The sequence below is a fragment of the Ahaetulla prasina genome, chromosome 8 (assembly GCF_028640845.1).
Source record: "Ahaetulla prasina isolate Xishuangbanna chromosome 8, ASM2864084v1, whole genome shotgun sequence".
Lineage (NCBI taxonomy): Eukaryota > Metazoa > Chordata > Lepidosauria > Squamata > Colubridae > Ahaetulla > Ahaetulla prasina.
Window position 1 is genome coordinate 10503520 of NC_080546.1, and position 23245 is coordinate 10526764.

General features: G+C 44.0%; 1 protein-coding gene across 1 annotated transcript; it reads right to left on the minus strand.

The window, feature by feature from the left end:
* Nucleotides 1-12777: 12777 nt before the first annotated feature.
* Nucleotides 12778-19181, minus strand: SOWAHB (sosondowah ankyrin repeat domain family member B). Its single transcript, XM_058193101.1, has 2 exons — nt 17651-19181; nt 12778-12786 (listed from the first exon to the last, which is right to left on the minus strand). Exons 1-2 carry the CDS (start codon nt 19130-19132, stop codon nt 12778-12780), a joined length of 1491 nt encoding a protein of 496 aa, XP_058049084.1. The 5' UTR covers nt 19133-19181.
* Nucleotides 19182-23245: the final 4064 nt, after the last annotated feature.

A 23245-nucleotide genomic window follows, 5' to 3' on the forward strand; every position in this document is an offset into this window, starting at 1 on the left:
AGAACACAGTGGATGGATACCAGCAAAGCTGATGCCAGCAAGCGCATAGAATAATTCAAAGAAGTAGTTCAAGATTGGAATATAGAAAAAGTTCTGGCCCATAGAAGCACCAAGAATTGGACTTGACCAGGGGTGAAATTGTTCTGTCCTCCCTCGCCTCCGTCCGAATGATGGCTTAATTAGCCAGCACTATCAGCTCTGGCAGCAGAATAGCCAGCGTCTGCCAAGAGCCTTCGCTATCTTCCATGATGCTGGGGAGTCACCCAGAAACAAACTTCAGCTCTTAATCAGTGGATTTGCCTGTTACAAAGAGACACAGCAGCTCTCGCTGCCTTTTATATCCTGTGGGGTGTGACTAAGCACTTCCTAGGCCTGCCCCACCCTTGCTTCTGTTGTTCCCTCCTCTCCTGCCTACGAAACCTAGGGTTCAACCAAGCCTGATTGCTGTCAGCTGGGTCTGCAGGCATGGCCTGGGGAGGGGAAGAGTCAGGAGATGGAGGTCTCATTATCTCTTCCACCTGGCCTGCTTCTGGCTCCTGGAGCTGAGCCAGGGAAGCCGGTGCTCCCGAGGTAAGTCCTGACGACCCTTCCCCCTCACTGTCCAAGTCACTTTCTGGCAGCAGGCCCGGCTCCAGGTCACTTTCTGGCAGGAGGGCCGGCTCGGGGGGCGCAGACACAACAGAAATGCTCCCGGTTCAGACCAGATCACACGATCCGGTAGCGATGGGGGCGGGTAGTTCGGAGAACCGGTAGCAAAAATCCCTGCCCCCCCCACACCGTCCACACCTCGCTGTTCCTCTTCTCTGTCCCTGAAGCTCTCGGTGGTGATATAGCTGCAAACGGCCTTAAATGACTGCCGCAGCGCTTCAAAGGGCCGCACTACAGCTGATCAGCGCTGTAGGCGGCTAGTAGACCGGTGCCTCCCAAAAAAAGGCAATTAGTAGACCGGTGCCTCTATTTTTAAAGAAATTACTGAGATTTCTGTGTTTCTGTAGTGTTTAATTCTAACTACACAAACACACAAAATCTCACAAAGCTGTATATGGCATTTTGTGTGTGTGTGAGAGTCAATTGTGTTGTGCTGTGTTGTGTGTGTGTATAAAGTGTGAAAGTTGGTTTTTGAGCTCTTTGTGGCTGTGTGAAGTTCCTGCTTGTTGCAGGGGCCATTTTGGGTGAGGTGCAGCTGCTTTTACATTGTGGGTGAGTCAGTTGTGTTGTGTTGTGTGTGTGTAAAGTGTGAAAGTTGGTTTTTGGTACCTGTTATTGTTTTGTATACTTTGTTTATTATTTTTATTATTTATTGTTATTGGCCACGCCCACCCAGTCATCTGACCACCAAGCCACACCCAACAATGAAGCCACGCCCACAGAACAAAATTTTTTAGATTTCACCCCTGGACTTGACTGAATGGAAGTCATCATCATCTTCGTCCCAATGTGCAACTCAGCCAAAATCTACATATAGAATAGAATAGAATAGAATAGAATATTTTATTGGCCAAGTGTGATTGGACACACAAGGAATTTGTCTTGGTGCATATGCTCTCAGTGTACATGAAAGAAAAGATGCCTTCATCAAGGTACAACATTTACAACACAAATGATGGTCTATATATCAATATAAATCATAAGGATTGCCAGCAACAAAGTTACAGTCATACAGTCATAAGTAGAAAGAGATGGGTGATGGGAAGGATGAGAAGATTAATAGTAGTGCAGATTCAGTAAATAGTTTGACAGTGTTAAGGGAATTATTTGTTTAGCAGAGTGATGGCCTTCGGGAAAAAACTGTTCTTGTGTTGTTCTGGTGTGCAGTGCTCTATAGCGTCGTTTTGAGGGTAGGAGTTGAGACAGTTTATGTCCTGGATGTGAGGGAGTCTGTAAATATTTTCATGGCCCTCTTCTTGATTCATGCAGTATACAGGTCCTCAATGGAAGGCAAGGTTAGTAGCAATTATTTTTTCTGCAGTTCTAATTATCCTCTGAAGCCTGAGTCTTTCTTGTTGGGTTGCAGAACCGAACCAGACAGTTACAGAGGTGCAAATGACAGACTTAATAATCATATATAATATGATAATAATCATATTATAATTTAATATATAATATTAATAATATATATAATAATATATAATATAATATAATACTATATATATATGATATACATAATATAATAATCATATATAATATGACATATATAATCAGACCTCAAAAATACGGGGCAAACTAGATGGGAATCAAAACCTCTAAGTGGCCTCGCTAAAAGGATGCAAATGACCAGCTGTCTGGAAGGAGTATAAATCCTTCCGTTCCCCACCATTCAGTCAGAGCTGAAGAAGCTTCTTGGATGAGAAGCGAAACGTCTTCAAAGAAAAAGCAGAAAGTCCAGTTAGTTGCCTCTTGAAAAAAACGCACCTTTGGGACAACCAGGACTTGGATGACTGAGAATCTCCGTAGACATTTAAATGAGAACCAAAGGATTAATCCTTTGCTGTAATTGAGATTTTTGCAGCTTTGGCACAGTAAGTCTGCAGAATCAAAAGAATTGATTGTCGGATGAATTGCTCGGGGTTGTTAATATAAATTGATAACTTCTTGCAGCCAGCAGATGGGGCACTTGCAACAGGCAGATGGAAGTAAGAAGAAAGAGGAAGAGGAAAAGGGAGGAAAATTCACAATCATAAAGTCACGTACACAATTATATGAAGGGGAAAGTACAGTAGTCCTCAACTTACCTATCACCATTGAGCCCAAAATTTCTAAGTGAGACAGTCGTTAAGTGAGTTTTGGCCCATTTTATGACCTTTCCTGCCACAATTGTTTAGTGAATCGCTACCGTTGTTCATTTAGTAATAATAATAATAATAATAATAATAATAATAATAATAATAATAATAATAATAATAATAATAATAATAATAATGTTTTAATTTGTATACTGCCCTTCTCCCGAAGGACTCAGGGCGGTGAACAGGCAAGTAAAATACAAAACAGAAATATACACCATAATTAAAACAACCCTTAAAAAACTGATTCAAATATGCCAAAAATTTAAAATAACATTACACCCATACAAATTACAACAATTTAAAACCCACAATTAAAATTTAAAAATTTAAGAATCAGGCCAGTCCAGCCATATGAAATAAATAGGTTTTAAGTTCGCGGCGAAAGGTCCTAAGGTCAGGTAGTTGTCGAAGCCGAGGAAGCTCGTTCCACAGGAGCCCCACAGAGAAGGCCCTCTGGGGCCGCCAGTCAACGTTGTTTGGCTGACGGCACCCTGAGGAGTCCCTCTCTGTGGGAACGCACCGGATGCTGGGAGATAGAGGCCGGCAGTAGGCGGTCCCGTAAGTAGCCCGGGCCTAAGCCATGGAGCGCTTTAAAGGTGGTAACCAATACCTTGAAGCGCACCCGGAAAACAACAGGCAGCCAGTGCAGTCTGCGCAGGATAGGTGTTACGTGGGAGCTCCAAATCGCTCCCTCAATAACCCGCACAGCCGCATTCTGGACTAGCTGAAGTCTCCGGGTGCTCTTCAAGGGGAGCCCCATGTAGAGAGCATTGCAGTAGTCCAGACGAGAGGTAACGAGAGCATGAGTGACCGTGCATAGTAAGACGGTTATTAAGTGAATCTGGCTTCCCCATTGACTTTGCTGGTCAGAAGGTCGCAATAATGGATCACGGATGTGATCCTGCGTCATTGCAGCAGTCATAAATGTGAGCCGGTTGCCAAGTGTCATAAATTTTGATCACGTGACCATGGGGATGCTGGAACGGTCATAAGTGCGAAAAGCGGTCAGGAAAGTCACGTTTTTCAGTGCCGTCGCAACTTTGGTCACTAAAAGAAACTGTCGTAATTCGAGAACTGCCTTGTATTCTATTGTAATGCTACATTAACTTGCAAGTCATTAAGTACCGTACAAATTTCCCGCAGCCTGAGAAGTTAGTTAGTATCTCTTTCTCCACCTATTATATAGCTGCGGGCTACGCCCTCCCTTATCTGATAGTTCCTTAGCCAGCATGTCTTCCCTCCACGGTCTTTCTCACACATTATTAACACAACATTTCTGTTTAAAACGTCTCATTAACCTATTTCCACCAATAACTGCAACCAGTTATCGTATTTTCCATAGAAATAGCACTTCAAGTAGTGGGAATTTAAATACGGTGACCATTTTGTGGGACTCATTAACTGTCTGGAACCCATACCACATTTCTGACATCAATACAATTGAACGAGTCCAGAAATATTTCACAAGAAGAGTTCTCCATTCCTCTGAAAACAACAAAATACCTTATCCCACCAGACTTGAAATCCTAGGCTTAGAAAACTTGGAACTCCGTCGCCTTCGACAAGACCTAAGTTTAACTCATAGAATCATCTATTGTAATGTCCTTCCTGTTAAAGACTACTTCAGCTTTAATTGCAATAATACAAGAGCAACCAATAGATTTAAACTTAATGTTAACCGCTTTAATCTAGATTGCAGAAAATATGACTTCTGTAACAGAATCATCAGTGCTTGGAACACTTTACCTGACTCTGTGGTCTCTTCCCATAATCCTAAAAGCTTTAACCAAAAACTTTCTAATATTGCCCTCACCCCATTCCTAAGGAGGACCATAAGGGGCGTGCATAAGAGCACAAACGTGCCTACCGTTCCTGTCCTATTGTTTTCTTCTTCTTATATATATATATATGCTTATACCTCCTAATATTTACTCATATATATGTTTATATACTATATAATCTTTTTTTGTATGATACTTATATATATTGTTGTGACAAAATAAATAAATAAATAAATAAATAAACCACACCAATCGAGGCCTCGTGGTAGAGATGCTGTGAGTTTGATGGGGTTAGTAAGGCTACGGTTCACGGGCTGAAGCTTTTCAGATGGCCGTTAGATGGCGGCAAAGAGATACCGTAAAATCCTTCGACGATGTGGTCAATTTGTGCTTAAATACGAGAGTCGTAGAATAACAGAGTTGGAAGGGACCTTGGAGGTCTTCTAGTCCAACCCACTGCTCAAGGAGGAAACTCCCCCCCATTTCAGACAAGTGGCTGTCCAGTCTCTTCTTAAAAGTCCTCAAGTTGCAACCATTTGTTTAGTGACTGTTCAAACTTACAGCAGCACATGGAAAAAGGGATTTACGACCAGATTCAGATTAACAGAGTTAGAAGGGACCCTGTAGGTCATCTAGTCCAAGAAGGTGGTTCATCGTATACTTTAGCTTCCAGTCCCCTAATCATCCTGGATGCTCTTCTCTGCACTTTTTCTAGAGTCTCAACATCTTTTCAAGTTCCGGGACCTCTTGGGGGGGAAAAGAAGCACCTTTGAGACTAAGATTGTAGCCTTGTTTTCAAATTCTCCATATCTTTGATCAGTTCAGTTCAGCTCTTCACTCAGATAAAAAGCTTATCCGTTGCAGCCATTTCTCACCTGGGGATCTGATTTTTTTTCAACCTTTCCCCTCCATTTCTTTGCAAACAGCAAGCTTATCTTGTGGCCTTTGATACTATACACGTATATATGCAAAATGCTTACAAATGCACCAGGCAAGAAAGGTGGCAGCTTGTATCATATTCACCTCTACATCATCTATTATCAGATATTTCCTGGAATAAATGTTTCCGCCATTTTTAACAGTTGCATGTATCAACAATTCTAGAATACAGCTCGCCAGTTTGGAACCCTCACCACATCTCTGACATCAATACAATTGAACGTGTCCAGAAATATTTTACAAGAAGAGTTCTCCATTCCTCTGAAAACAACAAAATACCTTATCCCACCAGACTTGAAATCCTAGGCTTAGAAAACTTGGAACTCCGTCGCCGTCGACAGGACCTAAGCTTAACTCACAGAATCATCTATTGTAATGTCCTTCCTGTTAAAGACTACTTCAGCTTTAATTGCAATAATACTAGAGCAACTAATAGATTTAAACTTAATGTCAACCGCTTTAATCTAGATTGCAGAAAATATGACTTCTGTAACAGAATCATCAGTGCTTGGAATACTTTACCTGACTCTGTGGTCTCTTCCCATAATCCTAAAAGTTTTATCCAAAATCTTTCTACTATTGACCTCACCCCATTCCTAAGAGGACCATAAGGGGCGTGCATAAGCGCACAAACGTGCCTACCGTTCCTGTCCTATTGTTTTTCTTTTTTTCTTCCTATATATATGCTTATACCTCCTTATATTTACCCATATATGTGTTTATTTACTATATAATCTTTTTGTAGGATACCTACATATATTGTTGTGACAAAATAAAATAAATAAAAAATAAAAAAATAAAATAAAACAAGTCAAAAGGTAACCTACAAATTCAGAGGGGGGAAAAAAAAGACACTATCCCAAAATATACCAGATTTTAAAAAGCAACGAATATATTTTTATGTGGAATACGAGTTGCAGAAAGATTATTTGTGGCCTTCCTTGCATTCTTATAGACCTTTGATGCATTTTTTTTCCCCTAGACAGCCTCGGATATATTTTTATAGGAGCTATTCTGTTTTAAATACTGCTGTTTTGAAAATGTTTTTAAAGCCCTTTTGGAATTCTTGCATCATAAAGCAGATTGCAAATGCTCACAGACTGTTCTTGAACATGTCTGAGTAAATATTAGCAACTGCCACCCGGCTCAATGGTGAATATCTCAAATGATGCGGCTTGCAGCGTATTTAACAAAGCATGCTACATTTAAACAGCGCAGGGAGTCATCTGCAGATCTTGATGGAGAATTATATATGGGAAATTACAGAGTTGCGTACAGAGTTCATCCCATTTCAAAGCATCTTCTCAGTATAGTAGTTAGTCCTCAACTTACAACAGTTTATTTAGTGACCCGTTCGAACCGACGACAACACTGAAAAAAGTCACTTAAGGTCATTTTTCACACGACCGCGGCAGCATCCCCAGGGTCACGTGATCAAAATTCAGCTGCTTGGCAACTGGTCCATGTTTATGACGGTTGCGAGGTCCCAGTGTCATGCGATCCCCTGTTGCGACCTTCTGAGAAACAAATGTCAGTGGGGAAACCAGATGTACTTAATCACCCTATTACTAACTTAAAACAGCTGCCATGATTCACTTAACAACTGCGGCAAGAAACATCGTAAAAGGGGGCACAGTTCACTTAACAAATTAAGTTTATTTCTCCCTTAGTGGCAGAAATTTTGGGCTCAATTGTGGTCATAAGTCGAAGACCACTGGTAGAGATGATGAAAAAGTGGATCTTCCCATTAAAAAGAAATCTTTCCTTTGGTGCTTCAGAATATGTCAATGACATGTTTCAGGAAAAAGCTATTGTATATACAGTAATGGCCAAAATTGTGGAAACCTTTTGGGAAAAGTGTATTTTTGAGGTTTGATGGCTAATAATGCCACTTTTTTTTTGGAGTTTCAAGATAATCGTATTGCACTGCTGGAATGGCCTAGGAATAGCCCAGACCTTCACCCAATTGAAAATCTAGGGAGCCGACTAAAGAAACTGGTTAGTCAGAAGCGACCCAGCAATAAAACCCAGTTAAGAGAAGCAATCCTTCAATCTTGGTTTCACATGATAACAGCTGCAGAACTAAAAGACTCAGTTCACTCCATGGGAAGACGTTGTAAGGCCGTAATTCATGCTAAAGGTTACCCAACTAAGTATTTGTTTCACTTTTCTTCTTTATATTGTAGCTGCTATTCTAATAGCAAATCCTTCATAAAAGTTACCGTATTTTTCAGACTATAAGACGCACCAGAGTATAAGACGCACCTTAGTTTTTGGGGAGGAAAATAAGAAAAAAGCTGATGGGCGGGTGGATCAGCCTCCTGTAATACCCCCAGTCAGCTGTTCCCAGAGGTGAACTTCAGCAACAGGTTCTTGGTTGTGAGCTCTGTGCCTTGCTTTTTTTTCAGCCTCTCAAACAGAGGTTTCAGAGGCTTTTTTTCCAGCCTCTCAAATGGAAGTTTCAGAGGCTTTTTTTCCAGCCTCTCAAATGGAGGTTTCAGAGGCTTTTTTTCCAGCCTCTCAAATGGAGGTTTCAGAGGCTTTTTTTCCAGCTTCTCAAACGGAGGTTTCAGAGGCTTTTTTTCCAGCCTCTCAAATGGAGGTTTCAGAGACTTTTTCCAGCCTCTGAAACCTCTATTTCAGAGGCTGAGCAGGGCTACATTCAGACTATAAGACGCACCCAAATTTTCACCCTCTTTTGGGGGGGTAAAAAGGTGCTTCTTATACTCCAAAAAAATATGGTATTGCATTACATTCTTGATTAAATTATCTTTCCATTGATAGTTTTGCTGGCTGAGGAACTCTGGGAGTTGAAGGCCACAAGTCTGAAAGTTGCCAAAATTGGAGACCCCTGCCCTGGGAGACAGCAATGGTCATAAATATGAATCAGTTGCTAAGCATGTGAATTTTGATCATATGACCATGGGGATGCTGCAACAGTCGTTAAGTGTGAAAAATGGTCACAAGTCACATTTTTCAGGGCCGTTGTGACGTTGGACGGTCACTAAGTGAAATGTTGTAAGTCAAGGATTACCTATATATGGTAGATGCAGATAGTAGACAAGTCTGAGAAGATTTGTCTATAGGTATGAAACAATACTCAACATTAAGAAAACTAAGATCATGGCATCCGGCCCTGTCAATTCCTGGCAAATAGATGGGGAAGAAATAGAGGGAGTGACAGATTTTAATTTCCTGGGCTCCAAGATCATTGCAGATGGGGACTGCAGCCAAGAAATTAAAAGACGCTTGCTCCTGGGGAGGAAAGCTGTGGCAAATCTAGACAGCGTACTAAAAAGCAGAGACATCACCCTGCCAACAAAAGTGTGTATAGTCCAGGCGATGGTTTTCGCAGTTGCAATGTATGGCTATGAAAGTTGGGCCATAAGGAAGGCTGAGCGCCAAAGAATTGAGGTCTTTGAACTCTGGTGCTGGAGAAGACTCCTGCGAGTCCCTTGGACTGCAAGGCGATCCAACCGGTCAGTCCTAGAGGAGATCAACCCTGACTGCTCTTTAGAAGGCCAGATCCTGAAGAGGAAACTCAAATCCTTTGGCCACCTAATGAGAAGGAAGGACTCACTGGAGAAGAGCCTAATGCTGGGAAAGATTGAGGGCAAAAGAAGAAAGGGACGACAGAGAACGAGGTGGCTGGATGGAGTCACCGAAGCAGTTGGCGTGAGATTAAATGGACTCCAGAGGATGGTAGAGGACAGGAAGGCCTGGAGGAATGTTGTCCATGGGGTTGCGATGGGTCGGACACGATTTCACAACTAACAACAACAATGAAACAATAAGGATTTCAGCTTGGAAGTATCATCACGTCTCTCTTGCATTTAGGCCTGACAGATCTGCACAAAGGTAATTCTCGAATTAGTAACCGTTTGAAGTTACAACGGGGGTGAAAAAAGTGAGTTATGACCTCTTTTTTTTTTTTTACACTTATGACTGCAGCATCCTCATGGTCACATGATCAAAATCCAGACACTTGGCTACTCTACTTTATGATGATTGCAGTATCCGGGGGTCACATGATCCCCTTTTGTGAACCTCTGACCAGCGAAGTCAATGCTCTGGTGCATTGGGGCCTCTGGTGGCTCAGACTGTTAAGACAGTCTGTTATTAACACAGCTGCTTGCAATTACTGCAGGTTCAAGTCCCACCAGGCCCAAGGCTGACTCAGCCTTCCATCCTTTATAAGGTAGGTAAAATGAGGACCCAGATTGTTGGGGGCAATAAAAGTGGACTTTGTATATAATATACAAATGGATGAAGAATATTGCTTAACATAGTGTAAGCCGCCCTGAGTCTTCAGAGAAGGGCGGGAAATAAATGCAAATAAAAAAAAAATGGGGAAACCAGATTCACTTAACAACCGTATTACTGATTTAACAACTGTAATGATTCACTTAACAACTGTGCCAAGAAAGGTTCGTACAATGAGCCAAAAAATTCACTTAACCAATGTCTCGCTGAGCATCAGAAATTTTGGGCTCGGTTGTGTTCGTAATTCGAGGACTACCTGTATTTCCCAGCTCTTTATTATCAATCCGAAAACATGCAAAGTTCAGTCTGTTGTTTTTTTTTAACCATACCAATTAAGTGTCGGTTGAGGCTTCGCGAATCTAAATATGTCATTGCTTTAAAGAAAACATTCCACCCTTCCTCTGCTAAATTCAGCATATGCTTATCCTCATCCTTCATCCTGTGGTGAGAAAGGAATTAAGTATCACTTAGCAGGTTTATTGAATGAAGTGTTGACAAAGTGCAATGGCACACTCATTGCTCCGTTGAGTTTCCAATCCATTTGTAAACAACTTTTGACAGGATGGGGAGGGATAACACTCAACGCTTAAAGCATCCATTCCAACCTTTAAGCTAGTCATCCTTTGAAAAACTTTATATATTTATTTATATCCTGCCGTTATTATTTTTTATAAATAACTCAAGTCAGTGGTGAACATACAGTATGTAATACTCCTTCCTCCTCCAATTTTCCCCACAACCACCTTGTGAAGTGGGCTGGGAATGATAGAAAGGCTGGTCCAAAGTTACCCAATCATCTTCGATGCTGTTGTGACTCCGGCCCTCGAGACTGTTCCCATGGAGGAGAGTGACTCGGAAAGTGAGGGAGAGGAGCCAGCAAGGCCTCCCTCGCCAGGATCTTCCTCCCTGGCAACGCCGCAAGTGTCAGCTGCCAAGGATCAATCTTGGCTCGATCCGAGACAGTGACGCCGAGATAAGCACGTGCAGCAGAGGAAGAGGTGTGGCAGGCCCAGAGAGTGCTGAGTCATGGAGCCACACCCCGCAGTGGATAAAAGCAGGTGGAATTGCTCCGTAGGCCCTTGGGTTGGACAAAGCTACAAGCTGCTAGCTCTTGGACTGCTTCCTGTGAGCTACAGACAGCTCTTGGACTGAAGGCTGGGATTTCTTCGTGAGTAACTTTTGATCATCCTGCAGACTCCTGGTTGACCTGGCAATGGTCTGTCAGCACGCTGCTAATTGATAGAGACTTGCCAGGCATGTGAAGAAACGTTGCCAGAACTTTTCGCTGCCAAAGGAAACCTGGCCAAGTGTAAATAAATTGCTGGCAGACAGCCCTCGGCTGGCGTGCTTTCTTAGGGGAGGTGGGAGGGGACAGAACAGATGCCTAAGGTGGGACTAGAACTCATCGTTTCCTGGTGATAGATCCAAACTCAGCCACTCAGCTTCCAGGGCTAAGGCAGGACCAGAACTCACTGTCTTGTGGTGATTGGCCCTGTCACTCAACAGGCTTTCATGCTTAAGGCGGGACTAGAGCTCACAGTCTTCTGGTGATTGGCCCAAACTCAGCCACTCAGCTTTCATGACTAAGGCAGGACCAGAACTCACTGTCTTGTTGGTAATTGGCCCCAAGTCACTCAGCCAGCTTTCATGCTTAAGGCGGAACTAGAACTTACTGTCTCCTCATGACTGGTCCAACCTTGTTGTGGTCCACCAGCAGCTTGCGGAGCTGGCAGCGGAGTCGGACAGTGTGGAGGCTGGGGAGTTCTGGAGTCAGGGGAAGGCCCAGACGAGGGCTCTGCATCAGAGGCAGAGATGGGGCCAGGGCCATCTGGGAGCAATGCGCAGACTCCGGAGCCTCCAGAGGTGAACAGCAGAGAGGCAGAGGAACAGGAGGAGCCTGTTCCTAGTGCGCGCATGCGAAGAGCTGCCAGAAGGCAAGAGCAGCTAAAGCAAAAAGGATGACTCGGGAGTAAGGCCAGGAGATGATTGGCCCCTCCCATAAGGCTTAAAAGAGCAGCAAAGGCTCTTGGGCTCTTTGTAGGAAAGCAATGTTGCTACAATTGTTTCTTGTCTCCTGTTTCTGAACTTCGTGGGGTTCTTGCCAAGAAAAGCCTTTGGCAGGGTGCCAAAGAAGACAAAGGTTTGTGATAAGGCCAAAGGACTTTTTCTGAAGGACTTTGTTTTGGACTTAATTTCGACTAAGCCGAGAATGAAGTAATTCTCAGCTGTTCTAATAAAATATGTTTGCTTAGGACTGATTGTGTCTGGTAATAACTACTTGGGCCTGGGTGACAACAAAACTCAGCCACCCAGCTTTCATGCCTAAGATGGAACTAGAACTCACTGTATTGTGATGATTGACCCCAAATCATCCAGCTGCCTTTCATGCCAAAAGGAAAACTAGCACTCACAGTCTCTTGGTTTCTAACCTAGTACCTTAACCACTAGACCAGGGGTAGTCAACCTTTTTATACCTACCACCCACTTTTGTATCTCTGTTAGTAGTAAAACTTTCTAACCACCCACCGGTTCCACAGTAATGAGCCATGTATCGTCGTCTGAGCATGCCTCTCGCACATAGTGGATTGGGGTTGGGGGGTGGCGCTGGCTACCAGCTCTGCTTGTCTGTTATAGCTGGGTGGTGTGGGGGGAGATGCGCAAGCTATTCTGGGACGAGGCTCTTTTGTTTGCTCTACGTAACATGAACTAAACTAATGCGCGGGCGATACAAATAGTATATTTTCAGAAATTTAAACTGTCACGGGGAATTTTATGAAAACCTAATGAAAATGTTTTTAAATAGTGCTATGAATTTTTTTTTAAAAGTCAATTAAATTTAAAAAAAGGAAAGTGCTTCAGTATTGGACAAAACCCCTACCGCCCACCATGAAAGCTGGAACGCCCACTAGTGGGAGGTAGCGACCAGGTTGACTACCACTGTACTAGACTCATTATGGTTTGTTATGGGTTCGTCCATCCCACTTAACCTTAATTTTGTTTGGTTTTCATTAGATGTGCTGCATGTCAAAGAGCAGGCAATTTGGAAGTTTGAGAGGAAGTCATGGAGATAGCAGTACCAATAGCGCTTAAACTGATATCCCACTTCAAGGTGCTTTACAGCCGTCTCTAAGTGTTTTAGAGTCAGCGTATTGCCCCCAACAATCTGGGTCCTCATTTTACCCACCTCGGAAGGATGGAAGGCAGAGTCAACCTCGAGCCGGTCAGGATCGAACTGCTGACAGTGAGCAGAATTAGCCTGCAATACCGCATTCTAACCACTGCACTCCCACAGATCCCAACAAAGGCTGATGGATACAGTCATAAAATACTTGTTTATCAGAAGGTAAACATGAATAAGAATAGAATAAGAATAATTTAATTTCTAGACCGCCCTTCTCCCGAAGGACTCAGGGCAGTTTACAGCCAGGTAAAAAAACACAATGAAAACATACAATATACAGCTAAAAACCAATTTTAAAAAACCTATTCAATTTGGCCCATTAATTAAAATACACATTAAAACCATAAAAAAAAACCCATTAAAATTACTAATAGTTTTTAATTTTATGCCAGTCCTGCACAGAAGAATAAATAACATGAAATTGATTTTGGCTATTTTCAGCCACACTGCACTTCTGCATTTTATTTTATTTTTTCTTGGCAAGCAACCACATTTCTAAGGGCCGAAGCTTTCATTTATTATTAAGGCTACCTACGTATTCTTACGGTTTCAGAAATTGGAAGATTGCTTTGATCATCTACTAGAAACAAGGAAAGGAGGTGGTCAGACTTCGATCCGGACTTCGATCCAGACTTCGATATTATAAATCCTAGCAGAGCATAGGAATGCAAAGCTGGCTGAGGAATTCTGGGAGTTGAAGTCCACAAGTCTTAACTGGACTAGATGACCTATAAGGTCCTTTCCAACTGTGTTATTCTGTTATTCTTCAGTCAAATGAAAATTTTTGGTTAAGCACAGAGTCAGATTTTTACATGCTTTTGGACTGGGGATGATTGAGTCTACATTTGCATGTTGCATTTCATTTTGGGGAGAAACCCTTGCAAGAGTTAATTTATTCCAGCGACTCTCTGACTCTATACCCAATCAAATGTTTTCACTGTGACTGAAGAAGTTACTTGGATGTGTAACGAAACATCTCAGTTTAATAAACTTTGGTCCAATTGCCATGATTTAACCTTTTTACGCACTCTTTTATGGGGTGATACTGTTGTGTCTGCGCCCCCCTGCCAGAAAGTGACTTGGAAAGTGAGGGAGAAGGGCCATCAGGACTTACCTCTGGAGCATTGGCTTCCCTGGCTCAGCTCCAGGAGCCAGAGGCAGGCCAGGTGGAAGAGATAACGAGGCCTCCGTCCCCTGACTCTTTCCCTCCAAGGCCATGCCTCCAGACCCGGATGATGACAATCAGGCCTGGCTGGACCCTAGGTTTCATAGGCAGGAGAGGCGGGAACAACAGAAGCAGGGGTGGGGCAGGCCTAGAAAGTGCTGAGTCATGGAGCCACACCCCACAGGATATAAAGGCAGCAAGAGCTGCTGTGCCTCTTCATAGCAGGCAAATTAACTGCTTAACTAGAGCTGAAGTATTGTTTGTTCCTGAGTAACTCATCGGCATCAAGGGAGATAACAGAGTCACTTGGCAGACGCTCGCTAGTTTGCCAGAGCTGATAGTGCCGGCTAATTAAGCCATTGCTCGGACGGAGGCGAGGGGGGATAGAACAGATACCCTCACTGTAGTAGTGTCGGGTGAGCAGATTCTACAGTACCCAACAACTGTTTTACAGGCATGGGCCTTATTGTTGGCTACCAGCACCTTGATTTGGACCCAAAAGCCTCCAGGAAGCAGATGTTGTCTACTGGATTGGCAAATATCAGTCAGCAACCATATTCTGTTATAGGATCAGCTGTGGTTTCTGAGAGCCATTATCAAGGACAGCCCCACAGGAACTGAATTGCAGTAATCTACTTGGAAGATAACAAAGGCATGAGTCATGGATTGCAGCCCTTCCTCATCTGGAAGGACACAACCAAGCAGACTCATCCAACCTGACCGAAAAGCTGACATACTCCCAGATTAACCTATTAATCTGAGCTTGGAAAGGGCAATTAATACGTTTGTGAAGTGGTCTTGAACTACATACCTGTTTGCCCGTGTTGCAGTTAATTATAGGTGTCAGAAATAGTTTGTTTTAATTCCAATTCTCCCTAAGTGGCTCAGACACTGAGCTTGTTGATCAGAAAGGTTGGCAGCTCGAATCCCGAGTGCAAGGTCTCCTATGTGAGCAGAGGGTTGGACTAAATGACCTCCAAGGTCCCTTCCAACTCTGTTACTGTTAACCCCTGTCCTTCTCCTCTCCTTTTGTTAGAACTGCAATGGGCAAGTAACTAAGCGATAAAAACTGACATGCAGGTGGAAATGCTTCTATAGCAAGAAAATGCAAACACCAGTAAGGGAAAAAATAATCAGCAGCCAGAGCAAATAAGTTTAAAGAGGAACAGGTAGGAGAAGGAGTTAGGCCTATCTTTGACCGCACTGGGGGAAGGGGCAGCGTAAGCATTGTGTAGCATGACAGTGACTTATGCGTTTCCTCCGGACCGGTGGGGCCATATAAAATGGAAATGTCTCATTGAGGTCAAACTTGACTCAGGATGACTTCATGGCCATGCCCTCACTTTGGTAACCACAAGGAAGTGGTTTGGCAACTGGCCTTTTCCCAGATTTCCACCATAAACTCACAGCTAGCACAAGGGTAACCCTTATCGGTTGCAGCTAGAATTGAAGCTTTTAATAGCTTGGGGTCAGTTATGTTATCTCTGCAGGCAAGTCCCTCCTAAAATCTTTTTAAGATTCCTAAAATTCCTTTCTAGTTCTGTCCATCATCACTGGATGCTATGGAATGGAATGGAATGGAATGGAATGGAATGGAAGGGAAGGGAAGGGAAGGGAAGGGAAGAGAAGAGAAGAGAAGAGAAGAGAAGAGAAGAGAAGAGAAGAGAAGAGAAGAGAAGAGAAGAGAACCTTGGAGATCTTCTAATCGAACCCCCTGCTCAGGCAGGGAACCCTATACCATTTCAGACAAATGTTTGTCCAATCTCTTCTTAAAAACTTCCAGTATTAGAGCATTCACACATCTAGAGGCAAGTTATTCCACTGATTAATTGTTCTGTCAGCAAATTCATTCTTGATTCTTGATTGCTTCTCTCCTTCATTAGTTCTGCTTTCAGGTTGCTCTGGAGAATAACTTGACTCCCTCTTCTTTGGGGCAGCCCCTGAGAGATTGAAACACTGCTATCACGTCTCCCCTAGTCTTTCTTTTCATTAAGCTTCATAAGTTTTAGCCTCTGGTCCCTAATCGTCTTTGTTGCTTTTCTCTGCACTCTTTCTAGAGTCTCCACATTTATTTTTTTTATCGTGGCGACCAAAACTGGATGCAGTATTCCAAGTGTGGCCTTATGACACTTGGAAAACTGCATACTTTGAACCCACAAGAATGAAGAAAGGGTCACAAATGATTGGGGCCGGAAACAGATAGAAACAAACCTGTTGATCAGCCCTTGCTTGCTAAGAAGTATGTCGCTATTAATTTGGGATGCCCTTTACAAAGGAGAGAGCTGAGCACCTGTCGTTTTATTCCCTTGTTCTCCAGGTAAGCATCCGTGCTTCCTTTTAGGTGGTTTTAATGACAAAGCTCTCATATTATCCTCAGGCAACTGTTTGTTTTATCAAAGAATTATTTTGAACCCATTCCAGTTAGGTTAAGGCGTACCACATGCCAATTCATAACCTAGTATTTTTCAAACTAAATCGGCTGGGTTTTGCCCAGCGTGCTGCCAAAAAACCAAAGAAGCTCTACCGATAAGAGGAGAATAGTTGTAGCTCAAGATTGGACTACAGGTAGTCCTCAATTTTTGACCACAATTAAGCCCAGGATTTAGTTGCTAAGTGAGAAATTTGTTACGGTTTTTTTTATTTATTTATTTACATTTATATCCCCCCCTTCTCCGAAGACTCAGGGCGGCTTACAGTGTATAAGGCAATAGTCTCATTCTATTTGTATATTTACAAAGTCAACTTATTGCCCCCCCAACAATCTGGGTCCTCATTTTACCTACCTTATAAAGGATGGAAGGCTGAGTCAACCTCGGGCCGGGCTTGAACCTGCAGTAATTGCAGGCTGCTGTGTTCTAATAACAGGCTTCTAACAGCCTGAGCTATCACGGCCCCTTGAGTTCTGCCCCATTTTACGACTTCCCTTGTCACATTTGTTAAGTGAATCACTGCAGCTGTTAAAATTAGTAACGCGGTTGTTAAGTGAATCTGGCTTCCCTTTGCTTGTCAGAAGGTCGCAAAAGGGGATCACATGACTCCAGGACACTGTGACCATCATAACTATGAACTGGTTATCAAGCATCCAAATGTGAAATACATGACCATGGGGATGCTGGAAAGGACATAAGTGTGAAAAATGGTCATAATGACACAATAGTGATTGGTCTCATTCGAGACAATGATGAATCCACATACAGACGGGAGGTCGAACGACTAGCCTCATGGTGCGACCAAAACAATCTGGAACTGAACACACTCAAAACCGTAGAAATGGTGTAGACTTTAGGAGAAACCCTCCCATGCTTCCACCTCTTATAATACTAGACAATACAGTATCAACAGTAGAGACCTTCAAATTTCTAGGTTCTACCATATCGCAAGATCTAAAATGGACAGCTAACATCAAAAACATCATCAAAAAAGCACAGCAAAGAATGTTCTTTCTGCGCCAACTCAAAAAGCTCAAACTGCCCAAGAAGCTGCTGATCCAGTTCTACAGAGGAATTATTGAGTCTGCCATCTGCACCTCTATAACTGTCTGGTTCGGTTCTGCCAGCCAGTGAAGCACCGTGAAGCCAGAGACGAAGTCCCTGTGGAGCACCAGGTAAGGGTCTTCCTGGAGGAGTGCCCGGACCTGCATCCAGGACCCAGTGGCAATTTTCACCAGCCAGGTGTGTTCTCGCCCTTCCAAAGGCACCAAGGAAGACCTGTGCACAGCAGGGTCGTCTGGGTTAGAGGCCAGCTTTTCCACCAACGGGGCATTTGCCACGGGTTTTGGTCTGAGTACCAGCCGGGGGCTTAAGGGGGCGTCCAGATATGGGCATGGCAATCTGCCCGTTTTCCTCGCCTTCGGCTTCAGCAGATCCTTGCCTTCTGTTTTGCCCATGGTGGCCGCCCTGCCAACAATCCGCCGCAGCAAAGCAACGTGAGGAGGGGGCTTGGAGTCTTGGACAAGGGGCATCACGAAGGGCATCGTCGCCTCCACGCCATTGCCGTGAGGGGCGTCCCCGGGCCCCTCGTGCCCAGCAGAGTTCGCCCTGCCCGCTGCTGCCCCTTCCCTCGGATGGGAGCCGCTCTCTCTGCTGGCGCTGCTGCCTTCTTCATTGGTCGAGCTCTCCTGCTCCAGGTGATCTTCCAAATCCTGCAAGGAAAGCCGGCATCGGATGCTGCGGAAGACGGGCACCGGAGGGTCCAGCCAGCCTTCCGAAGACTCGGATCTCGGTCCCCAATCCAACGACCCACAAGGACGGCAGGAGCTCCAGTCTGAGCTTTGAGACCAAGCTGGGCCCTGGCAGGCTTCCAGGGGTTGGAAGGGCTGCTCGGGGGAAGCCGCATGATGGGTCACGATCCAATCCCGAATCCTTTGCTGGGCACTGCCGCCATTTGGAAGCGGGCCCATTTCTCCGACGGGTAAACCGAGGCCGTTGGAGCAGCGAGGCGCCTTTTCCTGCCAATCCGGGCCGGCTGGTTCAGCCAGGGGCTGCCGGGGACCCTTCTTCTCTCCCTTCAGGCAGCCCAGGGTGGGCTTAGCAGGCGGCGGAGCCCGAGATCCGACTCCAGGTGAGGCGGGAGAAAGACACCTGCCGGCTTTCCTCCGGCCCGCCGCCGCCGCTTCTCCATCCGACCACCGTCCGCCGTTCTCGGCTTCCTCACGCCGCCTCAATTGGGGACTTTCCCTGGGAGAAGCGTCTCCGGCAGATTCCCCCGAGCGATCCCACCTGGCTGGCTGGAGCGGCGATCGTTCGGACGCCGGTCCGGGCTCCACTTCCCCGACCAGGTCCCGGTACCGTTTCTTGAGCACCACGTAAGTGGCGGCGCCGGGCCCGTCCTGGCTGACGGTGGCCACGGAGTTGACGAAGCCCTTGAAGAGGTGGCGGCGATGCTGGAGCTGCCCGGGCCCCGCCTGAGGGTCGCGCAAGAAGCGCTTGAAGTGAGCCAGCAAAGCGGCGTTGGCCACTCGGCCCCCGGCTTGGCAGAGGAAGTCCAGCAGCTCCGCTTGGCTCAGCTCCTGCGCCATTAGGCTCACCTCCGCCCGGGCTCGCCTCCTTTCAAACCATCCCCGCCCGCCGGGGCCACGCCCGCCCCGTCCCGTCCCCCGAAACAGAAACCGGCCCCGTCCGCCTCCCGCCCAGCGCCGGGAGGTTCTGAGCCAAACTTCAGTCCGGGCGTGGCTTTCACCTGCTCTCCTTCGTGGCTCCGCCCACTTTCCCACCTCGGCGCCCCGCCCCTCGCCTCCCCGCGTTTCGGCCCCGCCTCCGCGCCCGTCGTCGAAAACTTAATTTCACCCTGTGAGAGAGAGAGAGAAAAAAAATTTTTCCCGCCACTTAAAAGTTCTCCACACCTCCGAATACAACAAAATACCTTATGCCACCAGACTTGAAATCCTGAGTTTAGAAAATTTAGAACTTACGCCGCCTTCGGCATGACCTGAGTTTATCTCATAGAATCATTTATTGCAATGTCCTTCCTGTCGAAGACTACTTCAGCTTCAATCGCAACAATACACGAGCACCCAATAGATTTAAGCTTAATGTGAACCGTTTCAATCTTGACTGCAGAAAATATGACTTCAGTAAACAGAGTTGTTAATGCTTGGAATACTTTACCTGACTCTGTGGTCTCTTCCCATAATCCTAAAATCTTCAACCAAAAACTGTCTACTATTGATCTCACCCCATTCCTAAGGGGACCATAAGGGGCGTGCATAAGAGCACAAATGTGCCTACCGTTCCTGTCCTATTGTTTTTCTTTTCTTCTTCCTATATACATATATGCTTATACCTCCTTATATTTACCCATATATGTGTTTATGTATTATATAATCTTTTTGTATGATACCTATATATATTGTTATGACAAAATCAATCAATCAATCAATCAATCATTTATTGCAATGTCCTTCCTGTCGAAGACTACTTCAGCTTCAATCGCAACAATACACGAGCACCCAATAGATTTAAGCTTAATGTGAACCGTTTCAATCTTGACTGCAGAAAATATGACTTCAGTAACAGAGTTGTTAATGCTTGGAATACACTACCTGACTCTGTGGTCTCTTCCCCAAATCCCCAAATCTTCAACCAAAAACTGTCAACTATTGACCTCACCCCATTTCTAAGGGGCGTGCATAAGAGCACAAGCGTGCCTACCGTTCCCGTCCTATTGTTTCCTTTCGTTACATCCAATTAATATAGTTATTACATACTCATATATATGCTTATATATTGTATAATATATGAGCATATATTATGTGGGGGCTCCTACCCTGTGGAACGAACTTCCCCCTGGAGTTCGTCAACTATCCGACCTTCGGACCTTTCGCCGCGAACTTAAAACCTATTTATTCCGTCTAGCTGGACTGGCTTGATTTTAAAAATTTTAATTTGCTTTTATGGGTTTTAAATTTTATAAATTTTTATAGGGTGTTACTGTATTTTAAAATTTTTAGCCAATCGAATAAATTTTTTAAGGGGTTGTTCTTAACATTATATGTACTGTTTTTTTTGTTTTTTATTTTGGCTGTGCACCGCCCTGAGTCTTTCGGGAGAAGGGCGGTATACAAATTAAAATATTATTATTATTATTATTATTATTTCACGCTTATGCTTATATATACTGTGTGACAAAATAAATAAATAAATAAAAATAAATAAAATGAACCGCTCCAAACTCGATGGCAGAAAATAGGACTTCAGTAAACAAGAGTGGTTAATGCCTGGAAAGTGCTACCTGACTCTGTGGTCTCATCCCACAACCCCCCCCCAAACTTTAACCTTAGACTGGCTACTGATGACCTCACCCAGGGCTGAAATGCAATTTTTTTTTACTACTGGTTCTGTAGGCGTGGCTGGGTGGGCGTGGCAGGGGAAGGATACTGCAAAATCCCCATTCCCACCCCACTCCAGGGGAAGGATACTGAACTCACTGTCACTAGGGGGTTGGCTCAAAGTTACCCAGCTGGCTTTCATGAATGCCTAAGACAGGACTAGAACTCACAATCTCCAAGTTTCTAGCCTGGTGTCTTAACTATTAGACTAAATTGGCTTAGGGCAGCTTCCTAGCAACCAATGCAGGAAGCCATAATCAGAAAGTACCCAAGTTTTAATCAGTGATGAAATCCAAATTTTTTTACTACCGGTTCTGTGGGCGTGATGTGGCTAGGTGGGCGTGGCAGGGGAAGGTTTACTACAAAATCCCCATTCCCACCCCACTCCAGGGGAAGGATACTGCAAAATCCCCATTCCCTCCCCACTCCTGCGGGGAGGATATTGCAAAATCCCCATTCCCACCCCACTCCAGGGGAAGGATATTGCAAAATCTCCATTCCCACCCACTCTGGGGCCAGCCAGAGGTGGTATTTGCCGGTTCTCCGAATTACTCAAAATTTCCGCTACCGGTTATCCAGAACCTGTCAGAACCTGCTGGATTTCACTCCTGACCTCACCCCATTCCTAAGAGGTCTGTAAGGGGCATGCATTAGAGCACCAGCGTGCCTACCGTCCCTGTCCTAATGTTCCCTTTAATTGTATTCATTTTATGTATTCAATTCATGGTTATATGTACTATCTAATACGTACTCAACAAAATAATAAAATAAATAAAACTATTGCAAGGACATTTTTTTAAAATTAAATTCCCCTGACTTGTTTTGCACATGCAGGTAGTTCTCGACTCCCAACAGTTCATTTTACTGACAGTTCGAAGTTCAAAACGGCACTGAACTTAAGACTTCAAGTAACAAACATCCAATTTTAATGACATCCAGATTTGGTCGCCAGGATGTAAAAAAAGATGTGGAGACTCTAGAAAGAGTGCAGAGAAGAGCAACCAAGAGGATTAGGGGACTGGAGGCTAAAATGTATGAAGAATGGTTACAGGAACTGGATATGTCTAGTTTAATGACAAAAAGGACTAGGGGAGACATTAGAATAGAATAGAATAGAATAGAATAAAATAGAATAGAATAGAATAGAATAGAATAGAATAGAATAGAATAGAATAGAATAGAATAGAATAGAATAGAATAGAATTCTTTATTGGCCAAGTGTGATTGGACACACAAGGAATTTGTCTTTGGTGCATATGCTCTCAGTGTACATAAAAGAAAAGATACCTTCATCAAGAATCATAAGGTACAACACTTAATGATAGTCATAGGGTACAAATAAGCAATCAGGAAACAATATCAATATAAATCGTAAGGATACAAGCAACAAAGTTACAGACTAGGGGAGACATGATAGCAGTGTTTCAATAAAAAGAGGGATAGAATCAAGATCATGTGAAGAGTTAATACCACTTTATAATACCTTGGTAAAGCCACATTTGGCACACTGCATCCAGTTTTGGTCGCCATGATGTAAAAATGATGTGGAGACTCTAGAAAGAGTGCAGAGAAGAGCAACAAAGAGGATTAGGGGACTGGAGGCTAAAACATGAAGAACGGTTGCAGGAACTGGGTATATCTAGTTTAATGAAAAGAAGGACATGATAGCAGTGTTCCAATATCTCAGGAGCTGCCCCAAAGAAGAGGGAGTCAAACTATTCTCCAAAGCACCTGAGGGTAGAACAAGAAGCAATGGGTGGAAACTAATCAAGAAGAGAAGCAACCTAGAACTAAGGAGAAAATTCCTGACAGAACAATTAATCAGTGGAACAACTTGCCTCCAGAAGGTGTGAGTGTTCCAACACTGGAAGTTTTTAAGATGATGTTGGATGACCATTTGTCTGAAGTGGTGTAGGGTTTCCTGCCTAAGCAGGGGGTTGGACTAGAAGACCTCCAAAGTCCCTTCCAACTCTGTTATTCTAAACCTCTAACTTTTGATCACGTCATCATGGGGATGCTGCAACGGTCATAAGTGTGAACAAAGATCATATAAGTCTGTTTTTTTCAGTTACGTTGTAACTTTGAACGGCCACTAAACAAACTGTTGTATCTCAAGGATTACTGTATTAACAGAATCTTGCAAGTTAATAAGTACAAATGCCACCTATGTTTCTCTTTTATAGCCTTAGGCTTAGAAGTTAGGGAGTTAGGTCCCTTCTGACTTTCTTTCTCCACCTATTATAGAACTTACACTAACTTTATTGTCACTTTGAATGAACACTAATCGGCATTCATTAAAATGAA